Source organism: Cryptomeria japonica, chromosome 4 (assembly GCF_030272615.1).
Source record: "Cryptomeria japonica chromosome 4, Sugi_1.0, whole genome shotgun sequence".
NCBI lineage: Eukaryota > Viridiplantae > Streptophyta > Pinopsida > Cupressales > Cupressaceae > Cryptomeria > Cryptomeria japonica.
In genome coordinates, this window is record NC_081408.1 from 280,775,638 (window position 1) to 280,798,965 (window position 23,328).

Below are 23,328 nucleotides of genomic sequence, written 5' to 3' on the forward strand. Positions count from 1 at the left end.
ATCAGATTACTATAAATAAAAGCAAACATTTTCAAACATGAAGAAGAGTTGTGAAAGCAAATGAGCAAGAAAATTATTGCTTTCTCTCATTGGTGGAAGGTAAATATTATGAGGAATCAAGCAGAGAAGAAAGTTGGGTAAAGGCAATGGAAGAAGAACTAAATAAAATATAGAAAAATTAGACATGAGAACTGGTACCTAGATTGTTGGATAAAAATTTGATAGGAACTAAGTGGGTGCTCCAAAACAAACTAAATGAACAAGCATAGGTCACAAGGAACAAGGAAAGATTGATTTGTAAAGGCTATTCACAGGTTGAAGGTATTGACTTTGAGGAAAATTTTTCTCCAGTAGCTAGGATTGAAGGCATCGGAATGTTTCTTTCTTTTTATGCTTATAAGAACTTTAAGATATATTAGATGGATGTTAAGTCAGCTTTTCTAAATGAAGAACTTGAGGAAGTGGTATATGTTGAACAACCAGATGGGTTCAAGTAGTCATAAGATTCAGACATGGTTTTTAGAATAAAAATGGTATTATATGGACTCAAATAAACACCGAAGTCTTGGTATGATAGATTGGATAGGTATCTATTACAACAAAATTTCAGAAAAGGTACTATTGACAACAATCTTTACTTTAAAGTTGAAGGTAACAAGATAATGACTGTTGTTGTTTATGTTTATAATATTATATTTGGATGAAATGATGATCTATGTAAGAAGTTTGCAGAAGAGATGCAAAAGGAATTTGAAATATTAATGATTAGTGAGTGGTCATTATTTCTTGGCCTACAAGTTACATAGCTACAAGATGGATTTTTCATTTCTGAAGACAAATATGTCAAAGAGATGCTAAAGAAGTTTGAAATGGAGAACTGTAAACTGGTTGCAACCCCTTTAGTGATTGGTTATAAGTTGAGAAAAGATGATAAATATCTAGAAGTTGATCATAAGAATTATATATCTATGATTGGAGGATTATAATATTTAACTGCCTCTAGATCAAACATCATGCAGGTCATTGTTTAGTTTCAAGATTTCACGCTAATTTGAAGCAATCGCATGATCAAGAAGTAAAGAGGAATTTCAAGTACTTGAGAAGGACTCTAGATTTTGGTCTTTGGTATAAGAAGAATAGAGATTTCATGTTAAAATCATATACTAATGTTGATTGTGATAAAAGTACCGATGATAGGAAAGTCACAAGTGTAGGTGCATTTTTCTTAGGAGACAGGTTGGTCTCTTGGTTAAGTAAGAAATAGGATTTAGTATTTTTATCTATTGAAGAAGTAGAATATATTGCAAGAACATCTTTTTATACTCAAATTATATGGATGAAACAAACTATTAAAGGTATCAGAGTAGTGTATGCTGAAGCTATTATGATCATGTCTGATAATACTAGTTCTATAAACATTTCAAAGAATCTAGTAATGCATTCAAGAACTAAACATATTTCAATCTGGTATCATTTCTTAAGAGAGAAGGTTGTAGAAAAGGAAGTCAAATTGGAGTATATTTCTAGAAAAGAATAAGATGTACAAATATTTTTACTAAAGAATTGGTCAAGAATACCTTTGAGTATCTCAAGATAAAATTAGGGGTTGTTGTCCCTCCTTTCTCTAACTAGATGCATAGATGAGGTGCATATTTCTAGGGAGGATTCAAGCCCTATTCTTTATCTCCTTGATTGATGTTGTTGTTGATCACAAGGGGAGTTGTAGAGTATGTTGTTTCTTTTTGGTTGTTGGAGAGTAGTGTCAAAAGGAATAATTTAGTATTTCATGTTGTGCCCTTTATCTTTGATGTCAAAAATATTGATGCATAAGAGAACTCTTGATGTTGAATAGAATTTTGTGTTACAAAGGTGGGGAGAAATTTTTTCTTATTATTTTTCCATCAATGACAAAGGGGGATATTGTTAGAAATATGAGTTATGTATCTAAGTTATGTTGTCATTGATGCAAAACTTCATGCTCCAAATGGATTTTTGTTTGGATATGATCTTCTACCATTGTAGGTTTATTTGCGTAGTGTTTGGTGTTGTTACATTGAGCTTGATGCATTTGTTTTGGTGAAGGATCTCTAGAAAGTTATAGTTTGTGGCAAGCTCAATATGCAGGAAAGAGTATCTAATGTCCCATTGGTAGAATGCTTTACATTTCTCTGAATGGTGTAGAATATGTTATGTGGTTCTGAATATATGTTTTCTATCCTTTGTGGATATTGTATCAACTCGTTTTCTGGTTTGTGGATTGTAGAAGTTTGTTGTTACTATTCTTTGAAAGTAAAGGCATCCATTAGACTGGTTTGGAAAGTGCTTGGTGGTCTCCAGATATGTTGAATCTTGTGCTACAATTTGGTGGGTGTGTTTATTTGGTTCATGCAATATTTCAATTTAATTATTTGGTGGTGTTTCTAATGTACAAGTGAGATATGTTGGTTTGTGCTTGGTATATTCAGTTGTGTTATGTTTCAGCATGCCCGATTGGATTATCTTGTTTGCACCATACCTTTTGGTTTGGGTATGCATTAGAGAATGAATTAGAACATTGTTAAGAGACTCACCATGGTGTGTGGATATTTGTACTAGGTAATTTGCATTGGAAAAAAATTTCTGGCCGACTGATTGCTAAGTTTAATTGCTTATCTACATGTTATCTTTGGTGGTGACTTTGCAGGATATGTTAGCATGTCTAGTTCATTATATTCAACTTGGAATGATGTATTGTGATGGATTTGGGTCCCCTCTATCTCCTATAGAGTGGACTGCTTTAACTATTTTTGGTTTGAGTGGCTCATTTTGTATAATATTGTTTATTTTGACTATGGTCAACCCTCAATTAGGCTTTTGATGATCTAACTTGTATTTAAGAAGTGTGGATATATGAGTTGAGTGTTCATGAGTGGGATAGAGTGTGAATTGATGTGAATGGTCTTAAAGAATAATTGATGTGAATGATGTGAAAGAATATTTGATGCTACATATGTGGGAAAGTCAGTTTGAGAAATGCTTTGAAACTGATTTATTCAGTATGACAATATTTCGAGACATTGGTGGTTATCAGAGATATTTGCCATTGTATTGGTTGTTTGACATAGAGGTTCAAGGAAATTTTCATGATCAAGATATTCTTCTCATATCAGTTCTACCATTTCTTTTGTTTCCATAAGATAGTGTGTCTCTTAGTAGCACATTGTATCCTTCTCTAGAATAGTGTGCCTCAGTTGTGAAAGTCCATGTATCTTTCCCTAAGGTAGTGCACCTTAGTCTTGCAAGTCCATCAGGTGCATTCTACTCCTTGGTAGCCAACCTAAAATGTAATCATTTTTTAATTTTATTGTGAGCATAATTCTCGTTGTCGTTTTTCACAAATTTTGTTTTTCACAGAAATTTGTTGCTCTTGTGTTGATGATAGATTCTTTTCAGTACTATTATAGAATTGTTAAATATTATTAAATTTTATTAATCTATTTAAGAAGATTCAGACTGACTCACCCCCCTCTCAATCATGCCTTGGGTTCAACAATCTAATGGTGCACCACAAACTTTAAATCAAGCAGCTACAATCTATTTTTGTCCAAATAACTAGAAGTGGGCCCAATCTGTTCACAAATGAGATGGTAGGGAGGTCATAGTGGGCAAGCTTTTCATAGAGATGCCTAGATTTAACAATTAGAATAGCTAAAGTAGTGGATACTAATAGAGCAATTATGCTAGGACCTTGTATTGTACCATAGTTCTATGACAACTTGGACAACATGTACAACCTACACCACAATGGATCAAGTAGGATTTGGAGCTATGATGAGACCTTGATGTGTAGGATGATACAAAATGTGCCAAGATTTATGAGTTTCAATCCAATGTGAATGATGGCTCTAGAATTGTGACTTTCAATCAAATGTTTACATGGAAGTATTTGATGGATGAAGTGGCTAGTTTGATATATGTGAATGGATAGACCAAATGAAAAGAAAAATCTTGCATATATTCTTTAAGTGTACATGAAAATGGTTTAGCAAGCAATCTATTATTATATTTAAATAAACTCCAAATATGTTGCATTAAAAATCTTATGTGAGTCATTAGGTCACCTTTACTATTATATATTTTAAATCATAGTGCACATATTCAATGGGAAACATGTGTGAAAAGATCATAAGCAATAGGATTATTAGTTAATTTATGACTAATATCCTTGTTTGAATTTAAAGTATTGACTCCATTTTGAACTTTATCAAGTCATTCCATGTGCTATCAATTGTAGACTGGGTAATGGTGGTAGATTGGGTGGCGATGAATTGAGTATAGATTATTTGAAATGAAATAGTGGAGGGATGAATGATAGGATGGGGTAGAGAAAGTTCTTGTGAATGAACAATGAGATTGTAATGTATATGGTATGTAGGAGTAAGGAGAGGAGAGGGAGTGGAGAAAACATGAGAAGAGTGAGGTTAGTGGGAGATAGACAAGGATGGAATGAGAAGTGAACTAGGAGTCGTGATGGAATGAAAAAAGTCAAGGATGGGATTGAGCTGGCGACAATCAAAGAAGATGTTCGAGAATGGGACGGGAGGGAAGCATCAATAAGAGTATAAGACCCATTCATAATTCGGCGAATGCCTTTAAGAACTTATGTTCTATAATATTTTGGCGTGCAAGCATAGAATGAATTGCATCCACTATACCCAAACGATTAGATCCATCATCAAGTTTAGTAAAATCCTCCCTAAGCATTTGCAATTTGTTGGCAATAGCCATTTTATTTTTTTCAACATTTGCAAGATGAGCCTTGTGGTAAATGATTTTTCCTTATTTAGTAAACAAATGTATTCAAATTTTCTACAATAAAATCTTTAGGATGTTATATTTCCATTGAAGGATTGAATTTAGGATTTCTCCCAATTGGAAGAAAGGATTTGAAATTATGAGAATGTACAAAATAAAAAATTTCTAGAAAGAAGGGTATAAGGCATTAGATTTTATCGTTAATTTAGGCTCATGAAAATATGAGCACAAAAAACTACCCTATGATATTTGCCCAAGTCTGATTAGGTAACGAATCAAATAGTACTAATAAGAATTAGATAAAAACAAGCTGATACTTATAACTCATAAAGTAAACGATAATGTCAAAGTGCTCAGCCCTTTAGATAAAAGGTGATGGTTAATAGAGCTTTTGTTGTAGATAGAATCAAACATGTGGTCATATCCTCCAACTAAAAATTCTAGGATGCAAAACTATGTGTGTAATCTATTCCAAGAAGCGGGAGTGGCCAAAGTGAAAGTTGGTCCAGATCACTAAAGGTTGAAATAGAACAAGGGTTGGTTTCATGATTGGTGTAAGCCTATGTACAAAATAGCTCAAACTAGGCACTGCGGCAATGTGTTCGACAAGGCCCAAAGTGAGGATAAAGTTGATTAGTGCTACTTAATATTTATGACAAATACAGTCATACTTATTATCTAAAACAAAATCTAGAGATCAATAAGCCTATACCCAAAATTTAACAACCATTTATGGCTATTAGAAATTATTTGACAAGAGAATGAATCCCTAGACAACATATATTTTGAAGAAATCGCAATTATAACATAATACATGAAAATATTGTGACAATAATCATATATCCATATGTAAAAATTGATTATTATAAAATAAGGATTATGAAAAAAGGTACATAATATTCTTTATTCACATGTTGTTCAATTTATTTTGCACCCTGTGCAATAATTTCAACAAAAAATGTGAAATAAATCATTGTAAGGAAACCCTTAACGACATATACAGAAATGATTTACAAAGAAGACACCAAAATGCAAGGAGGAAAGAGAGCCATTGATAGCAATGAGCAAGGAATCATGGAGTGGAGACGTTTCCTACAACTTGAAGAGGAGGTTGTAGTCATAACAGCAAAGAAGCAAGGCAAGGGAACCTTGGTGTCCGGAAAATAATCCCCCAAAAAGCATGAAGAAAATAAAGTTTAGGGCACATCAATGCTCTTTAATTGATGTGAGTGAAAGCTATGATGTGGCCCTCACCTATAAATAAATTGGCCCGCATTGATATTTTTAATTTTAATATGGTGAGCATCCCCAGATCACTTAATAGTGTGATTTAGGTGTATTTTTAATTTGTAATTGGGTAAATTGTTAAATTTTATTGGTTGGCTAAGCAAACGGGTATTGGCACAATCCTTGTCATATATCCAACAACATTTTGAAAACTCTACTTTTTGGCTCCGGCTGCATTACGGATTGCAGAGTGTGCGTTGTTACCACCCAGAAGCCATAACAATAGATATAAATAGTTGAATGGCATATAGAAACAACCAAAAAAAAATCATTCAAAATCATTCAATTCCAATATACCGTTTAAGATATGTAAATGTACTAAATTAACTATAACAACTAGTGATGCTCTTGCCTTAATTCAATATCTTGAAAACCTCTTAAACCTTTAACCACCCATAAAAATTTAACATCCTAAGCTAAGCTGAGCTAACTTTACAAGGCTTCACGATCTAACCGTACGCCCACCTCAAAACTCGCCTGAATCTCATAGTTACTGGCTATGTCAGCTCTGCAGTTCAGCCTGCAATTGGGGTACAAGCATATTGAAAAAGTTAAATTTGTTCGATGGAAACTGGAATGCGGAGACGTCAATGTTAGTAGGTTGTTTCGGGTCACATCACTCTAGCTATAGAGAATATGATATTGCATCGGACGTTCGAATCATGACGTGATGCCTTTTTCTATGCAGAATGGACGTAGATAATACCTCTGTGATACAAATAAATAGGAATGTATTTACATGATGATTAGTCGCAGATAAGGATTAAGTGAACAAATAATTTTGTATATACAAATTCAGTCATCATGATGTATGAGGATTGAATCATCATGATGTATGATGATTCGATAAGGATAAGAATACGTTTGCTGTCCTCGAGAAGCTGAATCATTCTTAAGACACAATTTGAATTAAAGAAATTAATGCATTTAAGAGGCTTGCATTTAAGAGGCCTCTCATTTCGTCAATGCCTTTGGTTTCATCACCCGTGACAAAGTATCCCATGCAATTCACATTCACAAGTACTACCGACTGTGAAAACCCGCCGCAGGACACGTTCAACTGGGTACTCCAGACCGTCTATGCAGCCATTTAAACCGCACAAACATACGTAGGGCGGACACCTCCTTTATGCAAAGTGCAGTTTATCTAACTGGATATCGGTTTCCGGAGGCCTATATAAATACGCCAATCTCACCAGCTTAGGTACAGAAAAGCATTAATTGCCAAGCATGAAGACTCACGGAATGAGAGGGGCCGTCATTGCCCTGATAGTTGCTCTGCTCTGGAATGGAGCATCGGCGGGAAGCATAAGCGTATACTGGGGCCAAAGTACTGGCGAAGCCACTCTCGCGAAAACCTGCACAAGCGGCAACTTCAAATATGTGATGATCTCGTTTCTGACCACGTTTGGGAACGGGCAGACGCCAGTCCTCAATCTGGCAGGCCACTGCAATCCCGCAACGGGATCATGCAAATCGCTGAGCGCCGATATTAAAACCTGCCAGTCCCGCGGCGTAAAGGTGTTTCTCTCCCTCGGAGGAGGCACCGGAAATTATTCACTCGCTTCACCGGATGATGCGCGCAAGGTGGCCGACTATCTGTGGAACAACTATCTCGGAGGGAGCTCGCCCTCCAGGCCTCTCGGACCCGCCGTTCTGAACGGCATCGACTTCGACATCGAAGCCACAACGAAGAACTGGGAGCATCTCGTGAGGGCCTTGAAGGCCCGTAGCACCCCCTCTAAGAAGGTCTATCTCAGCGCTGCTCCGCAGTGCCCCTTTCCTGACGCACATCTTGGAGAGGCCTTAAAGACTGGGTTGTTCGACTACGTGTGGATCCAGTTCTACAACAATCCTTCCTGCCAGTACGCCAACGGTGATGCTTCCAAGCTGTTGAATTCGTGGAAGAAGTGGACATCATCTGTACGGACTGCTGAACCACGGGGATTCTTCGTCGGGCTTCCCGCTGCCCCTGGTGCTGCTGGCAGCGGTTTCATTCCTCCATACATCCTTATCTCCAAAGTGCTGCCTACTGTCAAGAAATCACCCAAATATGGAGGTGTCATGCTGTGGTCCAAGTTCTGGGACGAAAAAACCAATTATAGCTCAGCTATCAAACGTTCTGTCATATCGAACCCGTCCCTGGATGACCTCGATGACGTCGGTGAGGTGCTTGCTTTCGCCTATCTCGCAGAATGAAAACTCTAGTATCGTTTAAATAACGCTTGAGCTTATGTATATAATGCTCAGCCTGCGTTTCTTCAACTCTAGATGAGTGGAGATAAGATATGTAATAAATTTGCACAAGTTATGTATAAATTGATTGTGCTAAGAACTTGGAAGATTGGTAAGGGTATATATATGGCATGTTGCTTTAGAAACTTAAATCTACCGGCCATGACTAAGGACATCCAGCGAGTTTTCCTGAGATTGACCAAGAGGATTTGGCAAAATCGACATTCGTAGCTGAACACCCTACCTACTAAGGAAAAGTGAAAAGGAAATATATTTCATATAAAAATTAATATTAATATTAACAATCTACCTTAGATAAAATGTGTGTACCATTAATGATATACAATAAATAGATTTTAGAAATGTAAGTGATGCATAAATGAATTCTTTATGCCTAGTCAATGATTTATCTAATATCTTGGATGACTTTTATGATTAAGGATTTGGTGTTGCATGTGTAGACCTAGTGTAGCTCGTGGATTTGATACAGTCTATATCTCCAATTTCTTTTAGGTTTTAGTTTGTAGAAGTTATGCATAAACAAATAGTGTTAAGAACTTGGAAGGTTCGCAAGGGCATATAAGACATCTTTCTTAAGAAACTTAATTCTAGCAATTATGACAAAGGTCATGTACTGAGTTTTCTTGAGATTGACCAAGAGGATTTGCCAAAATGGAATTTCATAGCATAATATGCTACCTATTAATGGAAAAGTAGAAAGGAAACATATTTCGTATATAGAATACTATTAATATGAATAATTTACCATAGACAAAATGTTTTGTATGATTTACAATATGTAATTAAAGGAAATGAATTATCTAAAAGGGAAAAAAAGAATAGGCAATATTTAGAGTTAAAGATATGGTGGATGTTCGATGACAATTTTTAATATTCTAGAAATATCAATTATATGTAGGTTAATGTTTTGGAATTAGTCAATGTTTTATCTATCATCTTAGACCATTTTTTATGCTTATCTAGATTTGATCTTGCATTTGTGAATCTAGTCTAGGTCTTGATTTTGATATGACCATTAGATCCAATCTCTTTAAAGTTTCTATTTTTCAAAAATTTCTCAATATGTTGAAATTGTTGGAGGTGATTGATAGTTTCCCCACAGTAGGTATACATATTAAAAATATACCTTAGAAACATGTTTTGTTTCATGTAATAAATAGAAATGAATTATCCTAAGGAATAAAAAATGTAAGATTTGGAATTAAAGTTACGGTGGATGTTGGATGATAATTTTTTGATATGGTAGAAATATCAGTGATGGGTTAATTAATGCATTAGAACAAATCAATAGTTTGTCTATCACATTAGATCACTTGTATGCTTATAGATTTGATCTTGCATGAGTGAATGTAGTCTAGATCATGCATTTTATATGGCCATCAGATGCAATCTCATTAAGTTTTTAGTTTATTAGTTTGTATTTCTCTAAATGTTATCAATATGTTGACTTAAAAAATTGTTCATGGTGCTTGGTAGTTTTCACATAGAAAGGATAATTATTTACTCATGCCAAAATATCTTAGAATAGTTGAAAAATTCACTAGATTATAGATCAAGGATAACTTCAGGCGTAAATTAAGTTTTCAAAATTAAAATGAAAAGGATTATTTGCATAAGTGAAAAAGGCATCAAGATCACTTTAATGATTATGGAAGTAATTTAAGATTAAAAAAATGGGTAAAACTAAGGATCAATACCAATCTATGAGATTGTTGTAAATAGGAATGTAAAAGAGTTGAGATGTGTTCTCCATTTCAACAAGAAGTGCACCACTTGCATGTTTGTTATTGTACAAATAATAACTATTGATTTTTTTTCATACATGTACAAATACAGATAAAATCCACAATGAATCTTACTTCTCTTAAAATATAATTAAATTTTATGATAAAATTTACTATCGGAAAACTTTGATAGTTAGGTCTTGATGCACTAGTTTTCATTCAGAATTCATTGTAGACTATTTTCACAAAGGGACATACATTTGGACTCTTATCTTGGAGAACATACGGTAAGGTGGCTTCAAATAAATATTCACAAATTTAGTAGAATTTTACCTTCATTTACAAGAATTACAAGTTATTTTAAAAATAAGTAGAAATGACAAATAAATTTCATCAATTCTTTTCAAAATAAAGGAATACATCGAAGAATAAATTAAAAAATATTATAAAAATGGTGTGAGAGAAAGGAGTTAGAAAACTTAAATTCTAATTGATTTCACATGAATACACTTCAAAATTATTATAAAAAAAACACTTTAAAAATCAATTCATGTTTCACTAGAATAATTTAAAGTTAGACATATATGACACATATATACAAAGTGAAGGTTATTGAACTGAAAAAGAAATAAATACACCTAAATATTTATACAACGCGTTAATATTTGAAAATATTTACATGTAATTAGAGTTACTAATAATTGAAAATAAATATGACCTTCAAAATATCATATTCATAATTTTTACAAATATCAACAAGTAACTTCACCAATCAAATAAAAGAGAGTGGATTTTTTTCAATTACTTGCCTCATAATTATCAACAATTTTCAATCCGAGATAAGAATGGTCCCTTTATATACCAAAAATAAAAATAAAAAATAAAAAATAAAAGTTTGATACAAATTCAACGGCCAATATTATATCATGCTAATGGTTCGTCAAAATTCAATACACGAGTATCCAAAAAGCACCAGCATCTTTGTAGTTTGTATGATCGAATATCCTCCTACAATCAACATCTTTGACCTAAGTTTATATTTGAACTAAGTATAGAATATAATTTTTTAGGATTCGTACCTTTAAATTATGAGGATTGGCATCATCTTCGATAAGAACCAATATCTTTGCAAAATTAACCTAGTGATGTTGAAAGGAAGAAGTTGGTAGTAGTAATTCTACAAAACATATTGTCATTTAGAGACCCAAAAAAACCTGTCGAACGTAAAAAACACAAGGAAGAAATTCAAAAGTGGTGCTGCCGGCAACGGCTACATTCATATCAAGACATCCCCCAAATATGGAGGAGTCATAGTGTGGTCTATGTTCTGGGACGACAGATCCCATTATAGGTCATCCATCAAAGGTGCTTACTTTGCCCTCTCTCGCAGTATGAAAAATGTAGTGTTATGTATACTGCTCAACCTTCTTTTCTTCAAGTCTTCAGGATATGTAATAAATTTGCAGAAGTTATGAATAAATTAATGGCGCTTGAAACTTGGAAGATTGGCGACGGCATATAAGATATGTTTCTCAAATACTTAATTCTACCGGCCATGACAAAGGGCATCCATTGAGTTTTCGTCAGATAGACCAAGAAGATTTGCCACAAAGGACTTTCATAGCTCAACAATCTGCCCTCTAAAATGAAAAGTGAAAAGATACATATTTTATATATAAAATAAAATTTTAGATAAAAAGGTTTTGTATCATTAATGCAATTAATGGAAATGAATTATCGGAAAAGAATAAAATAATAAGTAATATTTAGAGTTAAAGTTGTGGAAGGTGTGAGATGCTGATTTTTTAATATTGTGGAAATATCAATTATGCTTTAGATTATAGCAAAAGTCAATGGTTTGTTTATCATTTTAGATCACTTTTATGCTTATAGATTTGATCTTGGATGATGAGTTTTTAATATAGTAGAAATATCAATTTTACTTAGTTTAATGCTTTGGAATTAGTCAATGAATTATCTGTCATCTTTGATCATTTTATGCTCATCTAGTTTTGATCTAGTGTTTGTGGATCTAGTCTAGGTCATGGATTTGATATGACCTTTAGATTTAATTTGTTTAAGCTTTTAGATTGTTAGTTTCTATTTGTTTAAAAGTTCTCAATATGTTTTGGCTCTAAAAATTGTTCATGGTGATTAATAGTTTACACATGATAGGGATACATAATCCCTTGCATTAAATCATTTAAGAATATTTGAATAAACCACTTGATAAAATATCAAATATAACATTAGAAATGAATTAGGTTTTGAAATTTAAAAGTAAAGGGATTATTTTCATAAGTTCAGAAGCAGTTAATATCACTTATGTAACTAATACAAAATGAAACTAAGGTAAAAAATAAGGATTTAGAGAAATCCATGGGATTGTTTACAAATTCTAATCAAGCCAAAATGAGTCCTAAATTAATGCTTGTGCCTTTTTAACCATTACATTTTTCTCCCAATTCATCTTGTATGCAAACTATCATGAAGATGGATGTCAATGTAAATATAAGAAATTTTTACTAAAAATTGAACTCAATCAAACACTCCAAAAAATAATATAGATATGAAGATGATTCTACATTGTATTTTTTTTTAAAAGTGAGTGTTGCATCTTGATAACATATTAAATAGAGATCCAATTTATAAATAGAACTACATAGAAATAAGAAACAATAAAATGTTGTCTATAAGTACAAGAAAATAATAAAGAGATTAGCCATGAAAGGTATTTCATTGGTAGTGGAACAAAGAAGTGCGTATGGTAGCATATTAGTGGATACCACCTTGATGAAAGAAATCCAAAAGTACTAAAATCTAAAGTGACCTTTAGTTTTCTGACAATTACAATAACCATACTTAAAAAAAGGAATATACAAGGTCTTATATGCTTGCCACCAATTAGTTTGTTGGAAGCATTTAAGTGAAAATTGTCCACTTTCGAACAAGCTATGGAACCTACTATGATATGTATTATTGTTTGCAACAATCAAGAAGGAAGAATGAGAGGGGGGGTGAATAAGTCTTCATTGGAATAACAAATTCAACCACCAAAACACAGATAAACAAATTAACAACACAACACACAATACCAAGATTTTGACATGGAAACCCCTATTAAGGAAAAAACCATGGTGGGAACCTTCTCATAGTAAGATGATACTCTGCAGTAGTATGTGAAAATATTACAATGGGGAATGCAAAGTCATTTAGGCACACTGTCTAAAGCTCACTACTCAAAAGATATTTGCTCAAAAGACTACAATCCTTAGGGAAGTTTCACTGCCTTACAATATGATTCAGACTACAATCCAAAAGAAAAAAATTGTAATAATAGCTTCTACAAATACCTAATGACAGTTTTTAGGTAAGCACAGATGTCTGCCTAACAACACCAATCTCACCTAAAAATCAACACTGAAGAATAAATAACTTGTTCGCATATTCACCTCTCTCTGATAATGCAGACACAACATGGACACCCAAATTGCATGAATAACTCACCTATATATACAATTCATCAACCTTGATAACAAGGTCCGCTAAACCCTAACCCTCAATACAAAATTCCAAAATTACATCACATAATATGAAGATCAACCACCCGACCAATATAATGATTTACTTAGCATAGCATAGTCCTAATTAAAGTTCCCAAGTGATAAAATCCATTGCAAATCATGCCAAGATCAACCGCAATACACTACCCCACCAGAAATATCGCATAACATGAAAACCACCAAAAATTCACAGAATTATCAATGTGGATCATCAAGAAAAATATGATACGACTAGGAAACAACAACAAGCATGTTAGAATCATCCAGAGTAGCTACACCAACATCACTTTTCAAATCTTCATCGATCAACGTCTAGAAGCTCAAGAACACAACCAATTAGCAACTGTCACGGAGAAAGATAACTTGCGGAGCACCAAATCACAAACCATCCAAAATGAAGATACACAAGGCCATCCCAAACAATATCCTAAAGTATCAACACAAGATATAATCACACCAGAATATATCAAAGGAAATATCAACCTCTGCAAAATAATGATCAGCGAAATCAAACTACAAAACCGGATCAGAAAATCTTCCCAAATACACCAGATCAAATCACAACAATATATTGACGTCAATGAGAACAACATATCCTAGCAACAACAATGAACAACCATATCCAACAATATTCCCTTTTGGCATTGATGGCAACATATGAATGTAAAACACAATCAATGCAAAGAAAGAAGGTATCTCAACAAACTACCCCTAAGATCAAGATAGATAAAGCAATTTTTCACTTAATCTCTCTCCCCCTTTGACAACAATGCCAAATATCTCAGAAACAAAAAACAGATCTCTCTCTCTCTCCCAAAACAAAAAATTAAATCTCTCTCCCCCTAAAACACATAACCAGATCAATGAACTACTCCACTAGAGGAGCAACACCAACTCACCAATCCGAAAGGCTCTAAAATCCACCAGATTGATGCAACTCAATGCATCTAGTTCTCATCAGGGGGGGTGGATACCCCTAACTTGTATCTCAAATAGAAAAATGTATCTGCAGGCAAAGGCTTAGTGAAAATATCAGCTATTTGTTCCTTTGTGGATATATACTCCAGCTTCACTTTGTCTTCACTGACTTGTTCTCTCAAGTAATGATATTTGATTGATATATGCTTAGTCTTTGAATGTTGCACCGGATTATTTGACACATTGATAGTACTAGAATTATCATAGTAAATAAAAATAGGCTCATCATGAATAACTCCGATATCCTTCAGCATCAACTTCATCCAAAATACCTGAGTGTAATTACCAGTAGCTCAGCAATCTACTCAGCTTCATTAGTAGATAAGGACACAAAATCTTGTTTCTTACTTGCCCATGAAACCAACTTCTTTCCCAAAAAGAATGCTCCATCGGTAGTTCTCTTCCGGTCATCTACATCACTATCCTGATCAGCATCAATGTATGCACACAACATGACATCATCATTATTCGAATACCATAAGCCATAATCCACAGTTCCCTTTAGATATATAAAAATCTTCTTAACAACGGTGACATGACTCTTCTTCGGATCAACTTGATATCTAGCAGCCATGCACACAACATGCATAATTTCAGGCCTAGTCTGAGTAAGTCACGTCAATCCACTAACCATAGATTTGTACAAACTCTAATTAGCTTTCAGGGATTCATTATTTTTAGACAATTTACAGCCAGACACCATAGGAGTTCAAACCATTTTGGAATCATCTAATCCAAACATTTTCAGCAATTCCTTCACATACTTAGTTTGAGATATGAATATACCTTTTCCTATTTGTGCAATCTACAAACCTAAGAAAAATTTCATCTCACAAATCATAGATATGTCAAATTATTTCTGCATATCACCAGCAAACTTCATGCTCAAGTCATCATCACCACCAAAGATAATATCATCAAAAAAGGCCTCAACAATCAGGATATTATCATTTTTTATCTTGAAATACAGATTACTGTCAGCAACACCTTTAGTAAATCCCAATTTCAACTAGTATTTGTCTAATCTAGCATACTAGGCTCTAGGAGCTTGTTTCAATCCATAAAGAGATTTCTTCACCTTACATACCATGTCTCCATCATCCAACAATGAAAATCCATCAGGCTTCTCAATATAAACTTCTTCATCTAGACCACCATTCAAAAAGGAAGATTTTGCATCCATCTGATAAACCTTGAAATCTTTATAAGAAGCATAAGCAAGAAACAATCTACCAACTTCAAGTCTAGCAACCGGAGAAAATTTTTCCTCATAATCAATTCCTTCTTGCTGTGAATATCCTTTGCACTAGCTTTATTTCTTACAACTTCACTGGCTTCATTCAATTTGTTTATGAATATCTATTTAGTATAAATAACATTCTTATCCTTAGGTCTAGGCACAAGTTCCCAAGTATTATTCTTTTCAATCGGATCTAGCTCTTCTTCCATATCTCTCATCCAATTTTCATCTTTACAAGCTTCAACAACATCTTTAGGTTCAACTTTAGAAATCAAACATCCTTTTTCAACAGCTAATCTTCTTCTAGTCATTACACCCTTATTATTATCACCAATAATTTGATTTTTAGAATGATTCAATCTTACATATCTCAAAGTCTTCTGATTGTTCTGATTCTCAGGTTCTTGCACTTCATCACTGATAGTAGTAGCATTCGGATTAACAATCTCTACCCAATCATTCTTGTTAGGCTCTTCAGTCTGAATAGGGGCTAGAACAACATGTTGACCATCATCATAACCACACGCTCTAATCTCCTTCCCAAGGTTCTCATCCACTTTCATATTTGCACTCTCCACAATCTTTCTTAGTCTCTTATTGTAGCACCGATAGGCTTTGCTCTTAGTTGAATATCCCAAGAAGATACCTTCATCACTTCTAACATCAAAATTTCCTATATCCACATCTCTTGATATAACAATTGCTACCAAATGCTTTGAGATATCTTACAGTAGGAACATGACCAAACCATATCTCATAAAGGGTCTTACAGGTACCACCTTTGATGTGAACTCTATTGATTGTGTAAATAGTAGTGGTAATGGCTTATCTCCAGTAGATCTTTGGAACATTTCCTTCAATTAGCATAGTCCTTGCAACATCCAAAATAGTTTTGTTATTCCTCTCAACAACTCCATTTTGTTGAGGGGTTCTAGGAGAAGACAATTGTCTTCTAATTCCATGCATCTCACATAATGAATTAAATTCATTGGAACAAAATTCTCCACCTCAATCAAATCTCAAAAATTGCATCTTCAATCTAAACTCAATTTCCACCTTAGCTTTGAATATCTTCAATTTGTCCAATGCTTTTAATTTCTCTTTCAAAAGGACAACCCACATTATCTTGGAATAATCATCAATTAGTAGTATAAAATATATATCAACCTGCACACTTCTAACATTTGTAGGTCCATATAGGTTAGTATGCACAATATCTAGCAGTCCATTAGATGTATATTGTTTTCTCTTGAAATAAATTCTTGTTTCCTTACCCAACTAACATTCCTTACATAACGGATTAGTTTGCTTAACAATCTTAGGCAAATCTCTAACAACATGTGTAGAACAGATCTAAATCATTGAACCAAAGTTTACATGACACATTCTCCTATGCGATAACCAACTCTCATCTATCTTAGCAATCAAACAACTTTTCTCACCAGCATTCAAATGAAAAATTCTACCTTCAGTCTTAGTTCCAAATTCAATCTCTATATTGGAGGCATTAAAGATATTGCAAATTTACCATCCTTGAATTCTAGATCATAACCTTTGTCAACCATTTTTCCAACACTCAAATGATTATGCTTCAAACATTCAACATACAAGACATCATTAGTTTTATGCTTCCCATCAAAAGAAATAGAACCTCTCCCATGGATTACACAGGCTTTGTCATCTCCAAATCTAACTATTTCACCACCATATCTTTCTATGCTTACAAATTTTCTTTTATCACTGGTCATATGATGTGAACATCCGTTGTCAATTACCCATTCATATTTCTATTCAACTTTAGCAGCTAGAGATTTCTCCTCAATAGTACACCTAGTGGAATCAATAGGTACAAGTCTATATTCTTTAATGGAAATAAACACAACTTCATCTCCTTCTAATTCTTCATCTGTAACACCTTCATCAACAACATAATAACAGTGTTTATGGTTCCTGAACTTCTGATTATACTTAAGGCTTATCATACTTTGCATGCTTCTCATATCTATCATTCCTATCATGCTTGTGAAACATATCATGCCTGTTATACTTAGCCATTCTCTTCAAGCATCTAGAAGCAAAATGTCTTATCTTATTACAAGATAAACATTTCAAAGGAAATTTTCCACCATACTTACCAACTCCTTTAGGAAATATTCAAGCAATCAATGCTTCAAGCTCATCTAACTCTCTTTCTTGCTCTTCAATCTCTCTCTCTCTCTCTCTCTCTCTCTCTCTCTCTCTCTCTCTCTCTCTCTCTCTCTCTCTCTCATATCTTGATATTTTGCACTCATCAGGATCATACTCCTTCTGACCAAATACATATGTAGATGCTCTAAAAGTTGTCTCGGACTTTCCATGTGATTCTCCAAACTCACTCAGCTCAAATGCAACAATCTTTCCAACAAATGTGATGCCCAAACTTTTGGGCAATAACACAACAATTTTTTTTTTTTAAACACTTAATTACTTGTGACCTAAATTTAATTAGATGTGATAAATTAATTAGTATCACTAAAAGATATCTTAATTGACATTATGAATGGGCCTGTAAAACGATGATAAATTATTTTATTGAACAAGGAGGCTTAGGTCTTTCCCAAAGCCACTAAGAGAGTTGATAATCAATTTAATTAGATTTCATCTTAATGTTGGAAGCCGTCCAATAAACTTGAATACAATTCCTAATATAAATTATATTTTAATTCTTTACATTTTCAATAATTTTCATTAAAAAAAGATGAAATTATTCTTATATAGCCAACTCAACACTCATAATTAATTATTTCGCCCAATAAATTTTTTGAATTTAATCATATTAAGTGTTAATACTATTTCCTTATAATATTTAAATAATTTCAAAATCCATTATATAGTCATTAATACAAACTCGTTGTATTAATATTAATTATTTAAGCAATAAAATGTAAAGTCCCAAACATCATTAAAGTAGCATTAATAAGTTGTCTAGAACACTAAATCTTCCATTATTGATATCTAATCCCCTAAAGGATTTAAATAATTATTTACACTTAAATTACCCCCTTAAGGGTTTATATATTCAGGTATAATGAAAACACCCCCTTAAGGATTAATATAATCATCTTTATTTAAAATACCTCCCCCTAAAGGATTTATATAATCATTTAATAATCTCCATATAAATATTCCATCTAATTATTTAAACTTAAAATTTCTAAAATGTATTTATATATATATATACATATATTACATTATAAAAACCCTTCATTTGACCTGGGTTTTTCCCCCCTATAACTTTATTTCAAATTTTACAACCCCTTTATGAGATAGCCCTAATTTTTATTATAATATTTTATTTAACCCTTTGTGGGTTTCCTCTAAAATATTATATGAGATAGGAACATCTCATTACCATCTCTTTTATTCTCTTATTTTCCCTTCCTCTATACCCTAGTTTCGAGCTAGGGTTTCTATCTCTATATATTTTTTTTAATCTTTTGTTTGCTACCCAAAACCTAAGTCGAATTTGGGTATTCTTCTCCAAAAATATCCATGGCCACTTTCTATGTGTGCAGGTATTGGCAGCAAGAGGTTTGGAAGGGGCGGCGGAGGCTCTGAACATGGCAATGACGAAGGTGTTAACCAGGGGAGGGGCCAAGCAATGGCAGCCCACGGCAGCCACACAATGGGAGATGACACTAGAGCGGATGCGGCCCACTGACATAGATGCCCACAATATGTAGTAGAGTTGTTATTAATTTTTCTAAACCTAAAATTATTATCAGAAACTAAAATCTTATTAACAGAAATATATTGGATCTAAACCCTTTTCCTTGCCCCCCCCCTCCCTTTTTTTTGGCAAGAATAAACCTACAACTAATTTCAAATTAATAAACAATCCAACAACCACAACAGAACTTCTCATCAACAAATAGAAAATGGAACTTGAATGCTTCTCTTTCTTTTGATAAAAGGAATCTTTGAATATTTTATTTCCTTCCTTCAGCATAGAATTATAACTGAAAACAAAAATACATCCTTAGCTATTTTTACAAGTTATTGAATAAACTAAGGATGGAAAGTAATACACTTTTCTTTCTTTACTACTTTCATTTTACAACTACGAAAAATAGAAGAAAAAACTTTAAGTTTTTTTTTGTACACAATAAAGGCAAGAATATTAGCCTTATTACAACTATTCTTTTTAGAACTCTTCAAGATACACAAATGGTACTCAATTAGTAGTACACATGTAGAACATATTTCTTCTCCTACTTTCAACAAAAAACCTACAAATAAAGCTTGGAATATGACCATGGCGGCTCACCTTCCATCCTAGGCCTACAAGAGGCTACCCCGAGCTTGGGAGAACTAGACACCAAACATTTTACACACACATTTAAACACATTCATTTTCCAGATTTCATGGGGAAGGCATTGAACACAAAATTCCCAACCCAAGCTTAACACATAGTCATCAAAGTGACATATTACATTAGGGGTGAAGGTGGACCAAATATCAAGGGGAGATCTTCCATACAAATGAGCTAACAAATGCTCTTGTAACATTATCCAAAAAATTTCATCATAAACAACAATTTTCTTTCTCTCTTTATTTTTTCTTTTCTTTTTCTCTCACTTGGTCTCTCGTGACCTGACACAAAACTCTTATGACCCCCGAAGGCAACATGCAAAATCCTCCCCTTATGACCCCCAAAATTTATAAAAATAAATAAATTACATCAATGACCCCAGATCCTTATTTTCCCTCTCTTCCCGGAAGAGAGACTCTACACCCTATGACTGTCATACTCCCTTCACCCCAAGACTACTCTGCCCTCCCAAGGGTGAGTTTGGTCTTGACTCCCATAAACAGCAATTTTAATGAAAGCCATACAAAAATAAACACCAAATTTATTTGATTTATAATAACATAAAGACTCTAAGACATAGTTAAACAACTATATTTACATTCATATTTTCACATAAAATACAAGATTATGCATCTTAATCCTATGGGTGACAATGCACCAACCTCAACTGCTACAATGGATTGTGTTTTGATGAGGAGCTTTCAATCCCATCCTAGCCCAAAATAAAACCAGAAACAATCCTCCTTACTTAGCTAAAATTTTCTTCTCACAATGGAAAACCCTTCAACAATTCTTGGTCTCCAAAATTGGAGAGTGGGTGATGAAAAACTAAGGTTCAATTTCTTCACCTGAGTAGACTCTCCTCACATTTCCCAACTTCCTTGGAAAGGATGTGAGATCTCAAAGGTTGGCCTTCCCAACCTTCTTACAAGGTTTATAAAAGTGGAAACTAAGAAGGTAAGTGTAAGGTGGGGAAGAGCATCAATAACTGAAATGGAAGGTTGTCTTACCAAGGGTCAATCTTCAAAAGCTGAATTTTCGTCCATCTTGGAAAACCCACTTTTGAAGTGACTTGAAAATCACATGTGAGTGGTTAAAAGGCTAAAAATGTCTGTTACCCATAGGTATACCAAGTGGGCCTTTAAAAGTGACCTAACCTCAACCATAGGAGTTAGTTTGAACCCCCAAAAACCCACCTAAAGTTTACCTACGGGTCAAACTTGATTTGACATTCCAAGGGCTCCCTAACCAAGCGATATTTTGGGAAAACTACTTGAGATTTGAAAAATTTATAGGTTTTCACAATTCCCTCCCAAGGACATGTCATATGCCAACTCACAACACATCAAAAGTGTCAAGTGACACCATAAAATACAACACATCACATTTTTACACTTGGACATGTCCTTTTAGGAAGAATAAATTAACAATTGACAATTGAACATACACACAAGCATTTACTTATATGAAATAAACACATTACAAATGAGGTATTGTCTCTCCAAATAGACAAATCTTGGCTTCACTATTGCACATAGGTTTGGCCCTAGTTCTCCCGTGTAATTTCATGATCACATGGATTAATATCCTACATAACTTAATTCACACATCAATAGGTCCAAAACATTAGGCTTATATACACACACAAGGAATTACACGTAAAATACATAGCATCAAAATATGCACTACAAGGTAAAATGATTTCATAACATGGTTTAATTACTTTTCCTAACAATTCTCATGCAGCCATATACTTATTTGCAACACCAATGAAATCATATAAAATAATCGCCAATTGGGCATGCATAATGAATCACAACATCATCAATCTAAGTTTTGAAATCAATCATAATGTAGAATTACATCTTATCCACTAGTCTCATGAGGATCCTATGCAAAAAGGATCTCATGTCAATGATGTATGAAGGTTCTATCTTGAAAGATAAGTCCATAACAAAAATGAAAGATATTCTTATGATGGGTTCGGGATAGGACCCCAAACCCCTAACATATATATGATACACGAGCAACTTACGTCTAATTATCCCCTAAGGGGTCAAGATTCACAAATTTATCTGTCTAACATAGTCAGTCATATTGGATCAAAGCATCTTTACTTAGTATTCCAATTATCCATGCAAACTATTAATAAGATCAACCATGGTCAAACTAGGTTAACCAAAGCTTGATTGGGGAGGGGTACCACACAACACATCTCTTGTCACTATAGACACACTTTGGATCTCATCAATAGCAGCAACCTTGCATTTATAAGCGAGAGGCAAGGATCTCAGCACCTTAGCACTAATTTCATCTTCCTTAATGGTTCCAATGGCACATTTGATACCTAGGACAAGGTCATTCACCTTAGACATAAAAGAGTGTATGTTCTCATCATCTCCCATCTTCAATGTCTCATAATTTCCTTCCAAAATTGACAACTTAGCAACTTTCACCTATTTATCACCTACATATAGAATCTCAAGCTTCTCTGAGATCTCATGTGCGATTTGAAATCTCATAACATTTTTCATCTCTAAATTAATCACGACACTCAGAAATGATTCCTTCACTCTAATATTATGTTCTGCTTCCTTAACCTCATCTAGAGGAGATGGTACATTTTGAGGAATAACGTAGACATTCTTTGTAATCTTCCAGTAATTTTCTCTAGAGTATTTTAAGTGCACTTCCATCTGGTTCGTTCATATAGCATAGTTGCTTACATCAAACCTTGGGCTATCCTTCTTAAAGAGAATACCTTTGTTGTCATCCTAGATCTCCTCAAGCGATTAAGCTTCTACCAGAGAATCAAGCTCTAATACCAAATGTTAGCAACAGTCAAGAAGGAAGACTGAGAGGGGAGCGCGAATTAGTCTTCACCAGAATAACAAATTCAACCACCAAAACATAGATCTAATAAACTATAGTAATAAGATAGATAAGAAAATTAATAGCACAACACACAACACCAAGATTTTGACGTGGAAAACTCAGTTAAGGGAAAAACCATGGTGGGAACCTACCAGATGATACTCTAGTAGAAGTATGTGAAAATATTATAATGGGGAATGCACAAGAATTCAAGCACACTGACTAGAGCTCACTACTCAAAATATATATGCCTAGAAGAC

At 33.8% G+C, this 23,328-nt stretch overlaps 1 protein-coding gene across 1 annotated transcript; it reads left to right on the forward strand.

Moving 5' to 3' along the window:
- The first annotated feature begins 7,326 nt into the window (after positions 1-7,326).
- LOC131077526 (acidic endochitinase-like) lies at positions 7,327-19,564 on the forward strand. The gene is made up of 2 exons (XM_058015039.2): positions 7,327-8,250; positions 19,397-19,564. Exons 1-2 carry the CDS (start codon positions 7,327-7,329, stop codon positions 19,562-19,564), a joined length of 1,092 nt encoding a protein of 363 aa, XP_057871022.2.
- The last annotated feature ends 3,764 nt before the right edge of the window (positions 19,565-23,328 follow it).